At 27.2% G+C, this 15,752-nt stretch overlaps 1 protein-coding gene across 1 annotated transcript; it reads right to left on the minus strand.

The window, feature by feature from the left end:
- Positions 1 to 9,509: 9,509 nt before the first annotated feature.
- Positions 9,510 to 10,370, minus strand: LOC131170205 (protein FAR-RED IMPAIRED RESPONSE 1-like). The gene has a single exon (XM_058129277.1). The coding sequence runs from the start codon at positions 10,368 to 10,370 to the stop codon at positions 9,510 to 9,512; it is 861 nt and encodes a 286-aa protein (XP_057985260.1).
- Between the last annotated feature and the right edge of the window lie 5,382 nt (positions 10,371 to 15,752).

Below are 15,752 nucleotides of genomic sequence, written 5' to 3' on the forward strand. Positions count from 1 at the left end.
TTATGTTGTATCTGCAACCAACTGTGAAAATTTTCATTTCTACACTTCTTATATTTACTGGTATTCTGTAATTTGCCTTTGCTGACTTACTACTCTTAACATTATTCTGTTTAGAGTATACTCTTTTCTTGAGTAATAAGAAGTTGAAAAGGAACTCAGGGAATTGCAGCCATGCATTTACTGTGTGATCTCTGTCCCTATCTTTTAGACTACATACTACCCCTACTACTTCAAGGAGGGGATCTACAGAGATTCTATTTTTTCATATCCATTTAATTAGCCAAAACTTAAGATATTGGGTATCCAAACCAGTCATTTAATTCAAAGGCTTTACATCCATCATGATCTGATCACTTATGATTCTCATAATGGGATTTATGCCCTATTTAGGGTACCTGAATCAATAACTCTCTATCACAGCTTATAGTCCTAACTGGGACGTCATTCTATAGGTTACCAACACTAGTAGTAGCCTCCTGTCTCCCCAAAAAAGGCAAGATCATACCCTACATCACAACTAGCTGCAAGGGAAGTATTGTATCTACCACCTTGCCACAGCCATGTCAGGCTATCTGCTCTCTTATCATATTATAAACTTTTCTAAAACGTCATTTCATAGGCTATGAACCTTTGATCTCCTTTAGGGAGCAGAGTCGTACTCTACACCTCACTGCCACACCAAGGAGATGCTACCTCATTAAACTCTAAGCAAAATATCCATCATAATACCAAAACTATCCAAGATCTCATACAAGAAACTAGATGGTCCATTATACTATAACCATACTAAAACTTTTACTCTTATGGTAACTCAAGCTATAACATTATGCTCAAGTTAGGATAACTGAGTCACTGACTCTAGTTATTACCTAAAAGTAACATCTGATACTCTATCCTAAGGGTTTCAAATCACAACTAGGAGTTTCCTGACTCCTCTACAAGAACAGAATTCTGTTATGATGCAACTGTACCAAAAAGAAGCTATTTGCAAAACCTTATCATAAAACACCATGGGAATGTACATAGCTCTACACAATAATCTTATGTGCGTACTGTAATCTACAGCTTATAGCACAAACAACGAGAGCATTGCATATGCTACTGTGGTATGTCCTAAAAGACTATCATCTCTAGCCCCTTGCACCTCAAATAAAAAATCATATGGAAAGCTATCATGATAGAATACTCAATTAATACCATAAACTTCCCTAACCAGGCAGCCCACTAGCAACAGTCACAGTAGTACTCACGCTCTTAGGGCAACCACACTATCATGACTCCTTTTATGCACTCGTGCCTTGCACTAATTATGCCACATGGCCCTATACTGACTAATAACATTATCTCTTGGGGTACTTATCACTATGGCAGATATCAGTACATATGCTAACTCAAATAATATCACTTATACTCCCATGAGAACTGATGCATTGGACACACACCAAGGAATGCTAATGAGGGGAAACACTGGAACTAGAAGCAAGGAATTACAGAAAAGACAAAATAGGATCCTATACTCCGCACGTGACCTCCTAACAAGACTCTTCTTAAATCCTAGATGTACACTCTCCCAAGAATCTGGAGCCTAAACTCTTATACCAACTTTGTCACAACCCAAATTTTGGGTTAGACTGGCATTAGGACTGGGATTAGCATAGGGCCTCTAAAGCCCGTTATAAGCCTAACTATTCCTAGCCCATTTATAAGGCCCATAATTATAGTCTAATTTCAAAAAAATAAATGGACAGAGTCTAGCTATAAATTAGACTATCCAGCGAAGAGTTTTTAGCTCACCCGACTTGTAAGCGCAATATATACAAATATGAGGAGCTCAGCTCACCCTCAAAATCCTCAAACAAATAAATATAATCCAATGGTAGATCATCTCTCTCATACAAGCACAATCACATAATAAATTTTACAACACCCAGCTGAATAAGTTATTATAATTCCAGAAAAGTTTAATGTACTACTGGTACATGCGGAGTTCTAGAATATTAAACAAGGAAATAAAAACGCAATAAAACTGCTTATGGTAAACCTGCTTCTGGTAAACCTGTGCGAAAGAAAGCAGGTTAATCTCAAAGGGCCCTCCTGTCTCCTATGGAAAAATAGTTGAATAAGAGTGAGCGTTCGACTCATAAAGTAATATATTGATTTTAAATATAACTTCTATAACTATCTAAGCCTAATGCATTCTTATGTATGAAATGCAATATACTCACGTATTATCAAACAAGTCAAACAATATTCGCACAAAAGATAATTTGGAGCACTCACACACTCGTGTGTCACATCAATCATATATATATATATATATATAGGAGTTAATCCCCTATATAACTCTCTTAATTCCAATATCTGCCAGTAAGATCAACTCGAGCCAGACTTTCTCTTAATAATTCAAATGCGGAGGTCAGCGAGATCAACTCAAAGCTATACTCACCCCGACTTATCCACAAAAAAGATCGGGTTCTAATGAGACAAGATCCAACTATGACTACCCGTCCTATCTATATCCATAAACACACCACACGCATGCCGACACACGCATATAGCTCCAAATCACCCTAAGGCGATATCCACAATAATATCATTAGTTAAATATGCAATACAAGATGTGCCCAATAATTAACTATATACATATATTTATAAGTAAATGCATGAGTATGCCTTGATTATATAATAATATTAAAATTATAAATAAAATCAATATCTACTCACAGATTATCCAAATGTCACTAGGACGGCTGAGAAAATGAGAAAGGTTGACTCAAATCATCTAAATAATCATATTTAAGAAATTTATCAATATTAACTCAAAACAAAGAACTAAAAAGCCTAAGACACCCTAGGTTTATGCCGAAAATCCAATAAAATTTTTCTTGTACCTAGGACCTGCCCAACCTGCAAAGTAACTCAACTAACACTTCTCAATCTAAAAGGCCTTAGGCCCATAATACAATAACTATACAATGCAGCTCTTGAGCCTGGCGAACCCCCACAAAATAATTATTTAAAAATTCAGGACGTTACATTGCCAAAAAAAGAGACACTCAACCGAAACACAACCAAGAACAACCAAAGCTAGTAAACCCCTTTAGGATAACAAATAAGCCATGAAACCTATAGTAGTTTAGCACTAATCAATAGCCATAGGGCTCAGTTTCTTCTTCTTGCCGATTGTGTTTGGTCTCCTTACCCCTCAAGGGCAGAGGGGCTTCCTCCTTCACCCATGTAGGTCTTACCCTTTTCATTTGTGGAGTGGACGGTGTACACCCTTTTACTTTCCCTTTTGCAGGTTTTGTGCTTAATGGAAGGGGCTTTCGATTATTTACCTGAAACAGTCTTCTACAGCTGCATGTGTGCTTTGGTACATCTGGCGCACCGATGGTGGTGGGTGCAGCAAGTTCGATGGGTTCCACTTGGAGGGATGGGAAGGAGGATGTCTATGAGTCAGCCACCGTAGGTTGTCACCCTCTCAAATGAGCCTTGTCTCCTTCCTTTTGCTTAGCACAGAGAGAAAACGAGAGGAAAGAATATTGAGCAAATGAGGATTCAAATTTTGTTGGCTTAGCCATTTTTCTTATGTTTCCATTTTTTTTTTTTTTAACTTTTCATCTTTAAATAATAATATTTTCTCATTATGATCCATCATTTGTTTTGAAAGGGTTATACCTCAAAAATTATTTTATTAAAAAAAAATACATATAATTGGCTTTCTAGAAGTTGAATTTTTTTTATTGATATATTTTGATGTGATAAATTGTTAAATGTTCATTCCTTACTTTGAGAATTTAATATGTATTTAAAAATATATATATATATATATAATTTATTTTCAAATTAAAAAAATTAATTAATTAATTATTTCTTTTAAATTATATGCCATGTGGTAATTTTTTAAGCACTAATACTAAATTAGGTGGCTTAATTTTATAAATCCTTTCTTAAATTTATACCACATGGCATTTTTTTTAAACACCATTATTAAACTAGTAGCTTAATTATATAAGCCATTTTTTAGTTTCAGCTTATATATACACACATTAGTGGCTATTATCCTTGTGTTGTGTATTTAATTATCTTTTATTTCTTTTAAGTGCAATTAATTATTACCATTATTACCTTAATTTTTATGATTAATAAAGAGGCAAAGCGCTGGTAAGCGGACAAGATGCTAGCGACTTCTTTCACTACCGTTTGGCTGGACCTAATTAATACACCTAAGCAACTTATATCTACTTAACTAGCATAATACCCATGCATAATTTATAATTTTTATTTTTTAATTATATTTTAAATAAGATAAATTATTATTAAATTAATTTTTAAATTAAAATTATTCTTTTATTTAATTTAATTTGAATAAATTTTTACTTATTATAATAATAAAATTTTAATTAATTTATAATATAATTAATTAAAATATTATTTAATTCTTTTTATACATATATTAATAATAGTTTTCATAATTATTTCGTTTAAAATGTAATAAAAATACTTTATTCAAACAATAATTTAAATTTTATGAAATTTTTATATTTTATCTCATAATTTATGTAAATGAATATTTATTTTTTATAAATTACAAAAAATATATTAAATTAATGAAAAAATAATATTATTTTAAAAATATATAAATATAATATTTTTGGTTATTAATACAATAAAAAAATAAATTACTAATAATGAATTGAATTATTTAATTTTAATAATAATGAAAATATACAACATTATTAATAATCAAAAATAACATTCTATTATATTATTTTTTAAAAATACTATATCTAAGTGCAATTTTTTTTATTAATTTGATATATTTTTTATAAAATAATTCTTTGATAAAAATGGATATCATTTTATATAAATTTATAATATAAAATAAATACATTTCGTAAAAATTAAAAATTAAAATTTTAAAATATCGTCATTTTTTATTAATATAATAAACATTAAAAACACATACTATTTTTTAAAAAGCAGATTTCATAATTTTAATACTGTAACTTTAATTATTTTTAATCATCTTTATTTGTAACTAAATTTTTTATGCTATCATATTTGCAATTTATCTTTGAAATTCTACTTCTATATAAAAATATAATTGAGAGATAATTTATGCATAAAAATATAGATATTTAATTAAAATTTAAAAAGAATTCTATTGAAATTTAATGATAATAAAATATAGACAATCAAAATATTAGTTATCATTACATTCACTATATAATTTAATGAAATAAAATATTAAAAATTTTAAGAAATATTAAATAAAAAATTTATAAAAATTAATAATTAAATATATTTAAATAAATAAATTTTGAGAATGATAACTAATAACTTTTGAAAGAAATAATAAAAAAAATAGTGCAAATAAAAAAAATTAAGAGCATTTAGGTGAAATGAAAATATTTGATAATGAAAGAGTGCTTGATGTGTATTAAATATCTCATATGACATACTATATACACACAAATAAATGAAAACTATTTAAATAAAAAAATTAACTTATAATTAAATATTATTTAATTGAAAATGGTAACAAACATTCAAATTTAAATTTTATAATAGTAAAATATTTTTTATTTGCTTGACCGTTTTATTAAATCGTTATAAGTTGGCCTTAATGATAATAATAATAATAATAATAATAATAATAAACATTAATTAATATTAGGAAAGTGAAATAAAAAGAATATTAAATTATTAACATAAAAAAATACTAATTATAAATAAGTTAAATCTTTATATTTTATTTTTATAATTTTTTATGTAAACTATACTTTTTGACTCTCAAAATTTTTAATAAAAATTTTATAATAAAAATAATAGAAAATATAACAATATAATAAAAATATTTATTAAAGATATGAAATAATTTAAAATTGATTAAATTATATGATAATTTATTATGAAATCACAAATTAATGATTATTTTTCTTTAAATTAATGACCATTAATGACTCTTTATTATTATTATTATTATTATTATTATTATTATTATTATTATTATAGAGGGTAACATGTGGCAAATAATATTTTTACATAAATATATTTATAAAAAATAATATAAATAATTTTTAAATATTACATTTAATCATAAAAGGCCTTAATTTTTTTAAAAATTAAATTTTAAGGAAAATAATAATTTAAATCATAAATGTTAAAGTTGTATTATAAATAATAATGATAATTAAAAGAGAAAAAAAATAAATAATAATTAGTATTTATAAAATCATATGAATAATTTTTAAATATTTTATTTAATTACAAAATGTTTTAATTTTTAAAAATTAAATTTTAAAGAAAATAATAATTTAAATCATAAATATTAAGGTAATATTGTAAATAACAATAATAATTAAAAGAGAAATAAAAAATTAAATAATAATTAATATAAAGGAGAATATTTATTATTGATTATAAGATAACAAATTAATGATCAATTTTCTTTAAACTAATAAAAATCAATGAATTTATTATTATTATTATTATTATTATTATTATTATTATTATTATTATTATTATGTTTTAAATTATTTTTTTATTTTAAACTATTATTATTATTATTATTATTATTATTATTATTATTATTATTATTATTGTAAAGGGTAACATATGACAAATAATTTTTTGCATAAATGAATTTATAAAAAAAATAATATAAATAATTTTTAAATATTATATTTAATCATAAAATGTTTTAATTTTTTAAAAAATAAATTTAAAAAAAATAATAATTTAAAGCATAAATATTAATGTACTATTATAAATAATAATAATAATTAAAAGGGAAATAAAAAAATTAAATAATAATGAGTATTTATAAAATAATATAAATAATTTTTAAATATTGCACTTAATTACTAAAGTCTTAATTTTTAAAAATTAAATTTAAAAAAATAATAATTTAAATCATAAATGTTAAGGTAGTATTTTAAATAATAATGAAAATTAAAAAAAATAAAAAAATAAAATAATAATTAGTATAAAAAAGTGTATTTATGGAAGATGACACATGACAAACTTTTCAAAAAAAATATCACGTGTCATTTTCTTGTGAATACCTCTTTACTTTATATATATATATATATATATATATATATATATATATATATATATATATATATATATGAGTACCCTAATATCTATAAAATTATCCACTTATATATCAAGTCATCCCAAATTGACAGGAAAATTAAATAGTTGATTACATACGTTTTTTTGCCCTGGAACTCTATAAACCCTTATACCCTTACATGGTTACCCTAAAGAGCATATCCTATGATACGGAAATCAAAATTTGACGGTGACTATCACCTCAAATGGGTATATAACAAATAAGACTTCCTTAGGGGAAATTATATGCTGACCCGGCTATACCAATTAGGATTTCCTAGTTGGTATGGCAACCCAATCAAACTTTAGCATGTGTATTATTTAAATTAAAATTAAAAAAAAAGAAAGTTATCAAAATTTTATTGGACACGTGAAAACATTAAAAATAATAAATTATATTTTATGCAGTTAAAGAATCATCAAAGTTCACATTTTAAATTTTTTACTATAATTAAAAGTTTACACAATTAAAGAATCATCAAAATTTTTACTACAATTAGAAGTTCTTTAAAAAAAAATGCAGTATCAAAGAAGACCAAAGAGAAAATCTAAAAGAACAAATAAAAAAATAGGTATGTTTTTTACTGCTAGAATAATTTTCTATTTTTTTTACATAGAAATAAAAAAATACAAATTTCTTTTTTTTTAATACAAATACAAAACATATAAATTTCTTTTTTTTTTACATAGAAATACAAAATATACAAATTTCTTTATGGTGAAAAGCTGTCAAATAAGCTAGTCATGACAGGTTGCTCGCTTTGCGGTTTGAACACATGGAATTTAATCTTTTGTATCATCTTTCTTATATTTTCTTTTGCATTTTAGCACTAAAAACAACAAGTTGATGCACTTTACAACTCCTTTATTGCGTTATGCTTTAAATTAAAATCAAGTTTATTTTTTTATTTTTACGTCATATCTCATTTCGCTTCTTTTGAACTACAAGACGCATGTAAAACACTAAAACTAATAGTATTATATAGCATTGTGACTTAAATAAATAAAATGCCCTATCTCCAATGTAAATGCAATAAAATCACAATTAAATCTCATACAAGCAAACACAATATGTAAACTATAACAATAATAAATACCTGTTGAATAAATGATAAAACCCATAATCCTTCAATGATAAATACACACTTTTTAATAAATAAAATGTCTAGCATCCTAAACTAAAGAAAGTAATATGATGCTTGAGAAAAACTTCTCTTCCACCAACTAGAATGCTGCCTGTAAAAACATATTAAAAAAAAACAATAAGGCAATAATAATAATAATAATAATAATAATAATAATAATAATAATAATAGAGTGATAATTTATTTACCATGGAATCTACACTCTTCAAGCATATGAAAAATTCATTGTTTCTTTTAAATGTTAGAACTCGATCCCTATAAAATAATGATAATAATTAATTTACTTAAAATTGGATATTCTGATTGTATTGAAATAAATATAAACTATTTGCACTTTTACTTTACTTGATCTAAATGTGATGTTGATTCCATGACTTGTAACATGCATGTATATGGCACATTATTATTAATGTTGCAATTAACTCTGTGTGCCTTCAAAACAAATGTCATACTTTTTGTTAGTATACAAATCAATTTATGAATTATCTTAACAATAAATAAAAGTGTTTAACTAGTTATACCTGAAATGGCATAGTAGTAGCCATTTGTGTTTGCATAGGCAATTGAGATGGCATAGACAAATACATTTGAGATGGAAAACTATTCATTCTATTTTGAATTGACATGACTGTGTGGATTGGCATTCTTTCAAATTGCTTGCACATAGGCTTGGTATGTTGTTGGAAATCATGTTGACTAAAACATTCTATGCCCATATTTGTAGGAACAATACAGGCTTACTGTGAAGATATCTCACTACCAATTTGTGAAGACTATTTAACATTTAATTGCATGATTTTTCCTACATTACACAATGAAGCAATTAAGAAAAAATTATATGCAACATTTTAATTTAAAAAATATTAAATATATTAAATACCTGAATTTTTTTATTCTTTTCTGGCTTTGGTCTTTCTCTTTTCAAAATGACCCTTTAATCTTGCATTTGAAACACTCTTCCGCTTAACTCGTGGAGGATCTAAAATAGGATCACCCTCATCATCTTCATTAAATGAATCAATAATCTGATTATCTATTGTTGCATTATTTTCACTTAATTGAAGTCTTGTTAGCTCCCTGTTAATATCAATGTCCAATTTCCGAAGTGCATTTCGACAAAATTGTCTAGTAGCTTCATTTCCTTGGCTTCTCATTATAATATCATAAGAAAGCTTCATCAAATTATTATGAAAAATGGTTGCAGTCTCCTCATCATTTGCATGAGATTCTCCTTGCACATATTCAACCATCCTTTTCTTTTGCATCTTTAGTCCATCTCCTTAAAATATAATTATCTGGTATCTTGGTCACATTCTTGACAACAAAAATTTTTAATGCATGTGAACACAATAATCCCATAGACTGAAATTTCTTATAGGTGCAACTAATATCCATAGTACAAGCATTAAAATGCACAGTTCTTGTCCTTGAGTTTCCCCCCTCTCCCACTAGTTCAAAAGAGTAAACATTATCATGACAAGCAGTTTCTAACCAATTTGTTGCAATCCCATTAAGCAACTCATTCTGAAATAACTTGAAAATTTTATTAGTATAAACCCTTGCTGCATGATTCAAAATGCTACTATTCCTAATGGCAAGAGAAGGCAAACCTTTTTTACAATTATAATCTTCACTTGCTTCTTCAGAACGCCACCTTGCCACTACATCCTCAATTGAAAGCACAAATTTTGTAAGTGAAATTGATTTGTTTGCAATACCATTCAATACATTATTTGTGCTTTCACTTCTTTGAGAGGATTTAAATCCACCTGAAAATACATCATTGTTCAAAGCCATACACCGCTTTTCACGAATTTTATATAAATTATTTAACCATTTATGGTTTCTAGGACCACTAAATTCATCCATCATTCTATCCCATGTTGCTTGGAATTCAGCTTCTGTTTCAAAACCTTGTAAACATTTATAGAAAAGCCTACGAAATTCAGGATTTGAATTATAACTACCCAAATGAGAAGGAGCATTCTTTGAAATATGCCATAAACATGACTGATGTTTAGTATTAGAAAACACTTTAGCAATAGCATTGGATATTGCTTGATCTTGATCAGTGATGATTGTTTTTGGTGCTTTCCCTCCCATTGATTCTAAGAATGAGGTAAATAGCCATATAAAGGAATCTGTAGTTTCATCTAGCAAGAATGCACAACCAAACATGCAATTTTGCCAATGGTGATTAACCCCAACAAATGGCGCACAAATTAAATTATATCTATTTGTGCGATAAGTGGTGTCAAAAACAACCACATCACCAAAACAATCATAATCAATTCTTGATCTCCCATCTTACCAAAAAAAATTTGTCATTCTATTCTCCTGATCAACTTGAACTGTGTACACATGCATCGCATCACCACTCATTCTATGTTTGAAATGATTTATTAAACTTTAAGAATCACCTGCTTCAATCAAAACCATCTTTTGCTTATTAACATAGTTATAGCAATCTCTTTTGGTGAAACCAACACACTCACTTCCCCTAACTTCTTTAGACAATAAGCATAAACATGCTTGGTACTTATGTCTGCATTGATCATTGAGTTTATGACACTGGCTTTGGAAGCAGTTAACTCCCTATTAGAGCTCAAGAGATGAATTTCACTAGGCGATGCAAGTTCATGGTTATGGTCTGATATAAACTTTGTGACCTTCCACATGCCATCTACAATTGTAAAACGGACCATAGCTTGACAACCAGTTCTTGTTTTAAATCTATTATGGTATCTTTTTTCATAAAGTTTAACTTCTTTACTAAAACCTTCACTTGAACAATAATACTCCTTTTGTGAAATATCCCTTGTGCCAGCATGATATCTAGTAGTTCCTCTCCTAATACTAAAACCAACTCCAATAGCATAATCATTATATAGCTTATATGCCTCACCTTCATTGCAAACCACTGTGTTCATCAGAGCGTTGATATCTTTTTCACTTCCACTAATATATGGAGTCTCATTGTCAACATCCATATTTTTCAGTGCTTCATCATCTTCAAGGGATATAACTATAATAAAAAATTACAATACATCAATATAATAATTAAAAAATTGAATATTTAAGTAATTTATTATAATAAAAAATGACAATTTAAAATAACTTTTTAATTATACCTTTTTCATAATTGTTGGAATCTGTCATTGTACCAATTTCTCCAATTCAATATCACAACCTTTTTCCAATTTCAATTTTAACAATAAATAATCCTGCAAATTGAGCACATTCACATTTAAAGCCATTGCAATATAAGCAAAAGGATTTACTTTTTTTTTTTTATGTGCTTGTTTAACATTATCTATAAACTTGTAATTAGAAAGCAGCAATAAAAATAAAAATAAAAACTAAAAAAAATAAGATTGTTCTAGCAACTTATTCAACTAAATAAATAAAAAAAATGTATACTTTTTGCAATTGTCATTAGAAAATATCAAAAAAATAAAAAAAAAAATAGCTAGAAACTTATTCCGGCAAGCAATACAGTATTGATTTAAAAAAATTGAAATTACAAATAATTGTAACATGAACAATCTAATAAGAAATAAAAAAAAATTATAGAAAATTGTGACCATAAGTACTGATAAAATTTAAAAAAATAAATAAAGAAAGTAAACTTGTTCAGCCGCTTTTCACCAAAAAGAAATTTGCATATTTTGTATTTTTATGTAAAAAAAATAGATAATTATTCTAGCAATAAAAAACATACCTATTTTTTTATTTGTTCTTTAAGATTTTCTCTTTGGTCCTCTTTGATCCTCTTTAGTCTTTGATACTGTAGTTTTTTTTTTTAAAGAACTTCTAATTGTAGTGAAAATTTTGATGATTTTTTAATTGTGTAAACTTTTAACTGTAGTGGGAAACTTAAAACGTGAACTTTGATGATTCTTTAACTGCATAAAATATAATTTATTATTTTTAATGTTTTCACGTGTCCAATTAGATTTTGATAACTTTTTTTTTAATTTTAATTTAAATAATACATATGTTAAAATTTGATTGTTGTTATATACCAACGAGGAAATCCTAGTTGGCATACCCGAGTCAACATATAATTTCTCCTTTCGGGAAATTATATGCTTACCCGCCTATACCAATTAGTATTTCCTAGATGGTATGGCAACCCAATCAAACTTTAGCATGTGTATTATTTAAATTAAAATTAAAAAAACCAAGTTATAAAAATTTAATTGGACCCGTGAAAACATTAAAAATAATAAATTATATTTTATGCAGTTAAAGAATCATCAAAGTTCACATTTTAAATTTTTTACTATAATTAAAAGTTTACACAATTAAAGAATCATCAAAATTTTTACTACAATTAGAAGTTCTTTAAAAAAAATTATAGAAATTTGTGACCATAAGTACTGATAAAATTTAAAAAAATAAATAAAGAAAGTAAACTTATTCAGCCGCTTTTCACCAAAAAGAAATTTGCATATTTTGTATTTTTATGTAAAAAAAATAGATAATTATTCTAGCAATAAAAAACATACCTATTTTTTTATTTGTTCTTTAAGATTTTCTCTTTGGTCCTCTTTGATCCTCTTTAGTCTTTGATACTGTAGTTTTTTTTTTTAAAGAACTTCTAATTGTAGTGAAAATTTTGATGATTTTTTAATTGTGTAAACTTTTAACTGTAGTGGGAAACTTAAAACGTGAACTTTGATGATTCTTTAACTGCATAAAATATAATTTATTATTTTTAATGTTTTCACGTGTCCAATTAGATTTTGATAACTTTTTTTTTAATTTTAATTTAAATAATACATATGTTAAAATTTGATTGGGTTGCCATACCAACTAGGAAATCCTAGTTGGCATACCCGAGTCAACATATAATTTCTCCTTTCGGGAAATTATATGCTGACCCGGCTATACCAATTAGGATTTCCTAGTTGGTATGGCAACCCAATCAAACTTTAGCATGTGTATTATTTAAATTAAAATTAAAAAAAAGAAAGTTATCAAAATTTAATTGGACACGTGAAAACATTAAAAATAATAAATTATATTTTATGCAGTTAAAGAATCATCAAAGTTCACATTTTAAATTTTTTACTATAATTAAAAGTTTACACAGTTAAAGAATCATCAAAATTTTTACTACAATTAGAAGTTCTTTAAAAAAAATTATAGAAATTTGTGACCATAAGTACTGATAAAATTTAAAAAAATAAATAAAGAAAGTAAACTTATTCAGCCGCTTTTCACCAAAAAGAAATTTGCATATTTTGTATTTTTATGTAAAAAAAATAGATAATTATTCTAGCAATAAAAAACATACCTATTTTTTTATTTGTTCTTTAAGATTTTCTCTTTGGTCCTCTTTGATCCTCTTTAGTCTTTGATACTGTAGTTTTTTTTTTAAAGAACTTTTAATTGTAGTGAAAATTTTGATGATTTTTTAATTGTGTAAACTTTTAACTGTAGTGGGAAACTTAAAACGTGAACTTTGATGATTCTTTAACTGCATAAAATATAATTTATTATTTTTAATGTTTTCACGTGTCCAATTAGATTTTGATAATTTTTTTTTTTAATTTTAATTTAAATAATACATATGTTAAAATTTGATTGGGTTGCCATACTAACTAGGAAATCCTAGTTGGCATACCCGAGTCAACATATAATTTCTCCTTTCTTAAGGTCTAAACCTCTCATAAATGACGAACTTGCTCTAATAAGACACATGGCTAAGCCCTATTAGTCGAGAGATGATATATAAATTCTGCAAGTACTAAATATAGAATATTCTTGAACCCATTTATCCTCACCTTAACATTGTCTCCTCTCATATTTCCTTTCATAACCTTCTTTGCTATCCAACTAACTTAACCATTGGAGTGCAAAGTAAAGAAGCCCCACTTGACTCTAACCATCTATAGCCTTGCAGATAACATTGCCCAACATATAAACAGCTCCCGAAGAGGTCGTAGGAGTTCCCAGGCGATTGTACGAGTATACCCAAAGGTCAGATAGTGAAGATCAGATAGTGGCTGTAGCGTACCACCCAACACTTGTTGAATCACACATGGCATCCATCCAAAACCTCTCAGGATCTCAAGACTATTCGCAAGCAAAGAAAGGAGGACAGACGAAAGGAGAGGGTTCCTAGCTTCTAAAACTATGTTGCTTTACACATTTTTTTTTTTAAATAATTGTCTGTGTAAGCATTTTTTTCAGTTAGTGAACTCTTTTTGGATGTCAACAAGCTCCAATCAGCCAATTTCATTGGAAAATGATCGAATAGTATAATTGAAGGAAATTTAAATTCTTGAAATTATAAATACAATATTTCTAAAAAAAAGTTAAAGTTCATGTTTAAAAAAAAATGCTATACAAGAATTACGAATCATAAATAAATTCAGAATTAGCAAAATTTAAAAATAATATTTAAATTTTATAAGCTTATAGAAGAGAGGCTAAATGGATTAGTGCCTTTATGTATTGATAGCTGTCCCTTTCGACAATGGTCCTCTAGGTATCTGTCCCTTTCAAACATATGCGAGTGATATATAGGACAAATTACCCACATTTTAGATGGACTGAGCTCACTCCAAGTCCAAACTCACGCACTCACCCCTAATTTTAATGTTCATTTTCTGCATAAGTTAATAGATCATGATTAGCTTTCAATCATTATGTTTTACTCTCATGGCTTTGCAAACCCCTGTTTTGTTTGCAATCATTTGTTTCCCTATACACATCCAATCAACGTTTATTGATAATAAGTTGAACAAAACCAACAAGCAAATAAAAAACAGAGGCTTTTTCAAATGGATTTTATGCAGTGCTAACTGAAGATACCTAGAAAAGCTCTGGAAATTGATATCAATCCTGATATGATCTTGGAATCTGATATTTTTCAGCTGAAAACATATAATGCTTTGATATTTTTAGGATTTTCAAAATGTAACTGATTTAACCGTCAACCAAGGGATTTACTATATTGGACCAGATAGAGCAGTCCAAATTGTAAATCTGCTTCCTTCCCTTTCAAGTCCTAATTACAAGCAATCTGTTTTCGGATACAAAAAAGCCCAGCACCACCCTTCTCATTTCCTCCATATTTACTCGACCCACCACCACTTATCAGCCACCATATCAGTACGAACAATCCATTTAGATAATTTAACACCACAGAAATAAATTAAAAAAAAAGAAGGGCAGATTATAGACTTTTTATCATCAGTTATGGGAAGAAAAATCCCTTTAGCTGATGATCTATCACCTTCTTTTCATCAAACAATTTCCTTCTCTCTTCTCCTTGCATGCATGGCTGCGGCAATTGCTATATCCACCACTTTATGTGGTGTTCGATTTCGAAAAAGATCAGAGCCCAAATCATCAGAAGCTCCTTCATACAAAGGGCCACAGGATTTTAATTTAAGTACTTCACCATCACCACAGCCAACCCCACCAACAACAACGTCAATGGAAACAGCGAAGGCTGCACCTCAACAAGCA

This window comes from Hevea brasiliensis, chromosome 11 (assembly GCF_030052815.1).
Source record: "Hevea brasiliensis isolate MT/VB/25A 57/8 chromosome 11, ASM3005281v1, whole genome shotgun sequence".
NCBI lineage: Eukaryota > Viridiplantae > Streptophyta > Magnoliopsida > Malpighiales > Euphorbiaceae > Hevea > Hevea brasiliensis.

Excerpts from the sequence above, each read along its gene's own strand:
- LOC131170205 (XM_058129277.1), bottom strand. The coding sequence starts at position 10,370 with ATGGGAGGGAAAGCACCAAAAACAATCATCACTGATCAAGATCAAGCA.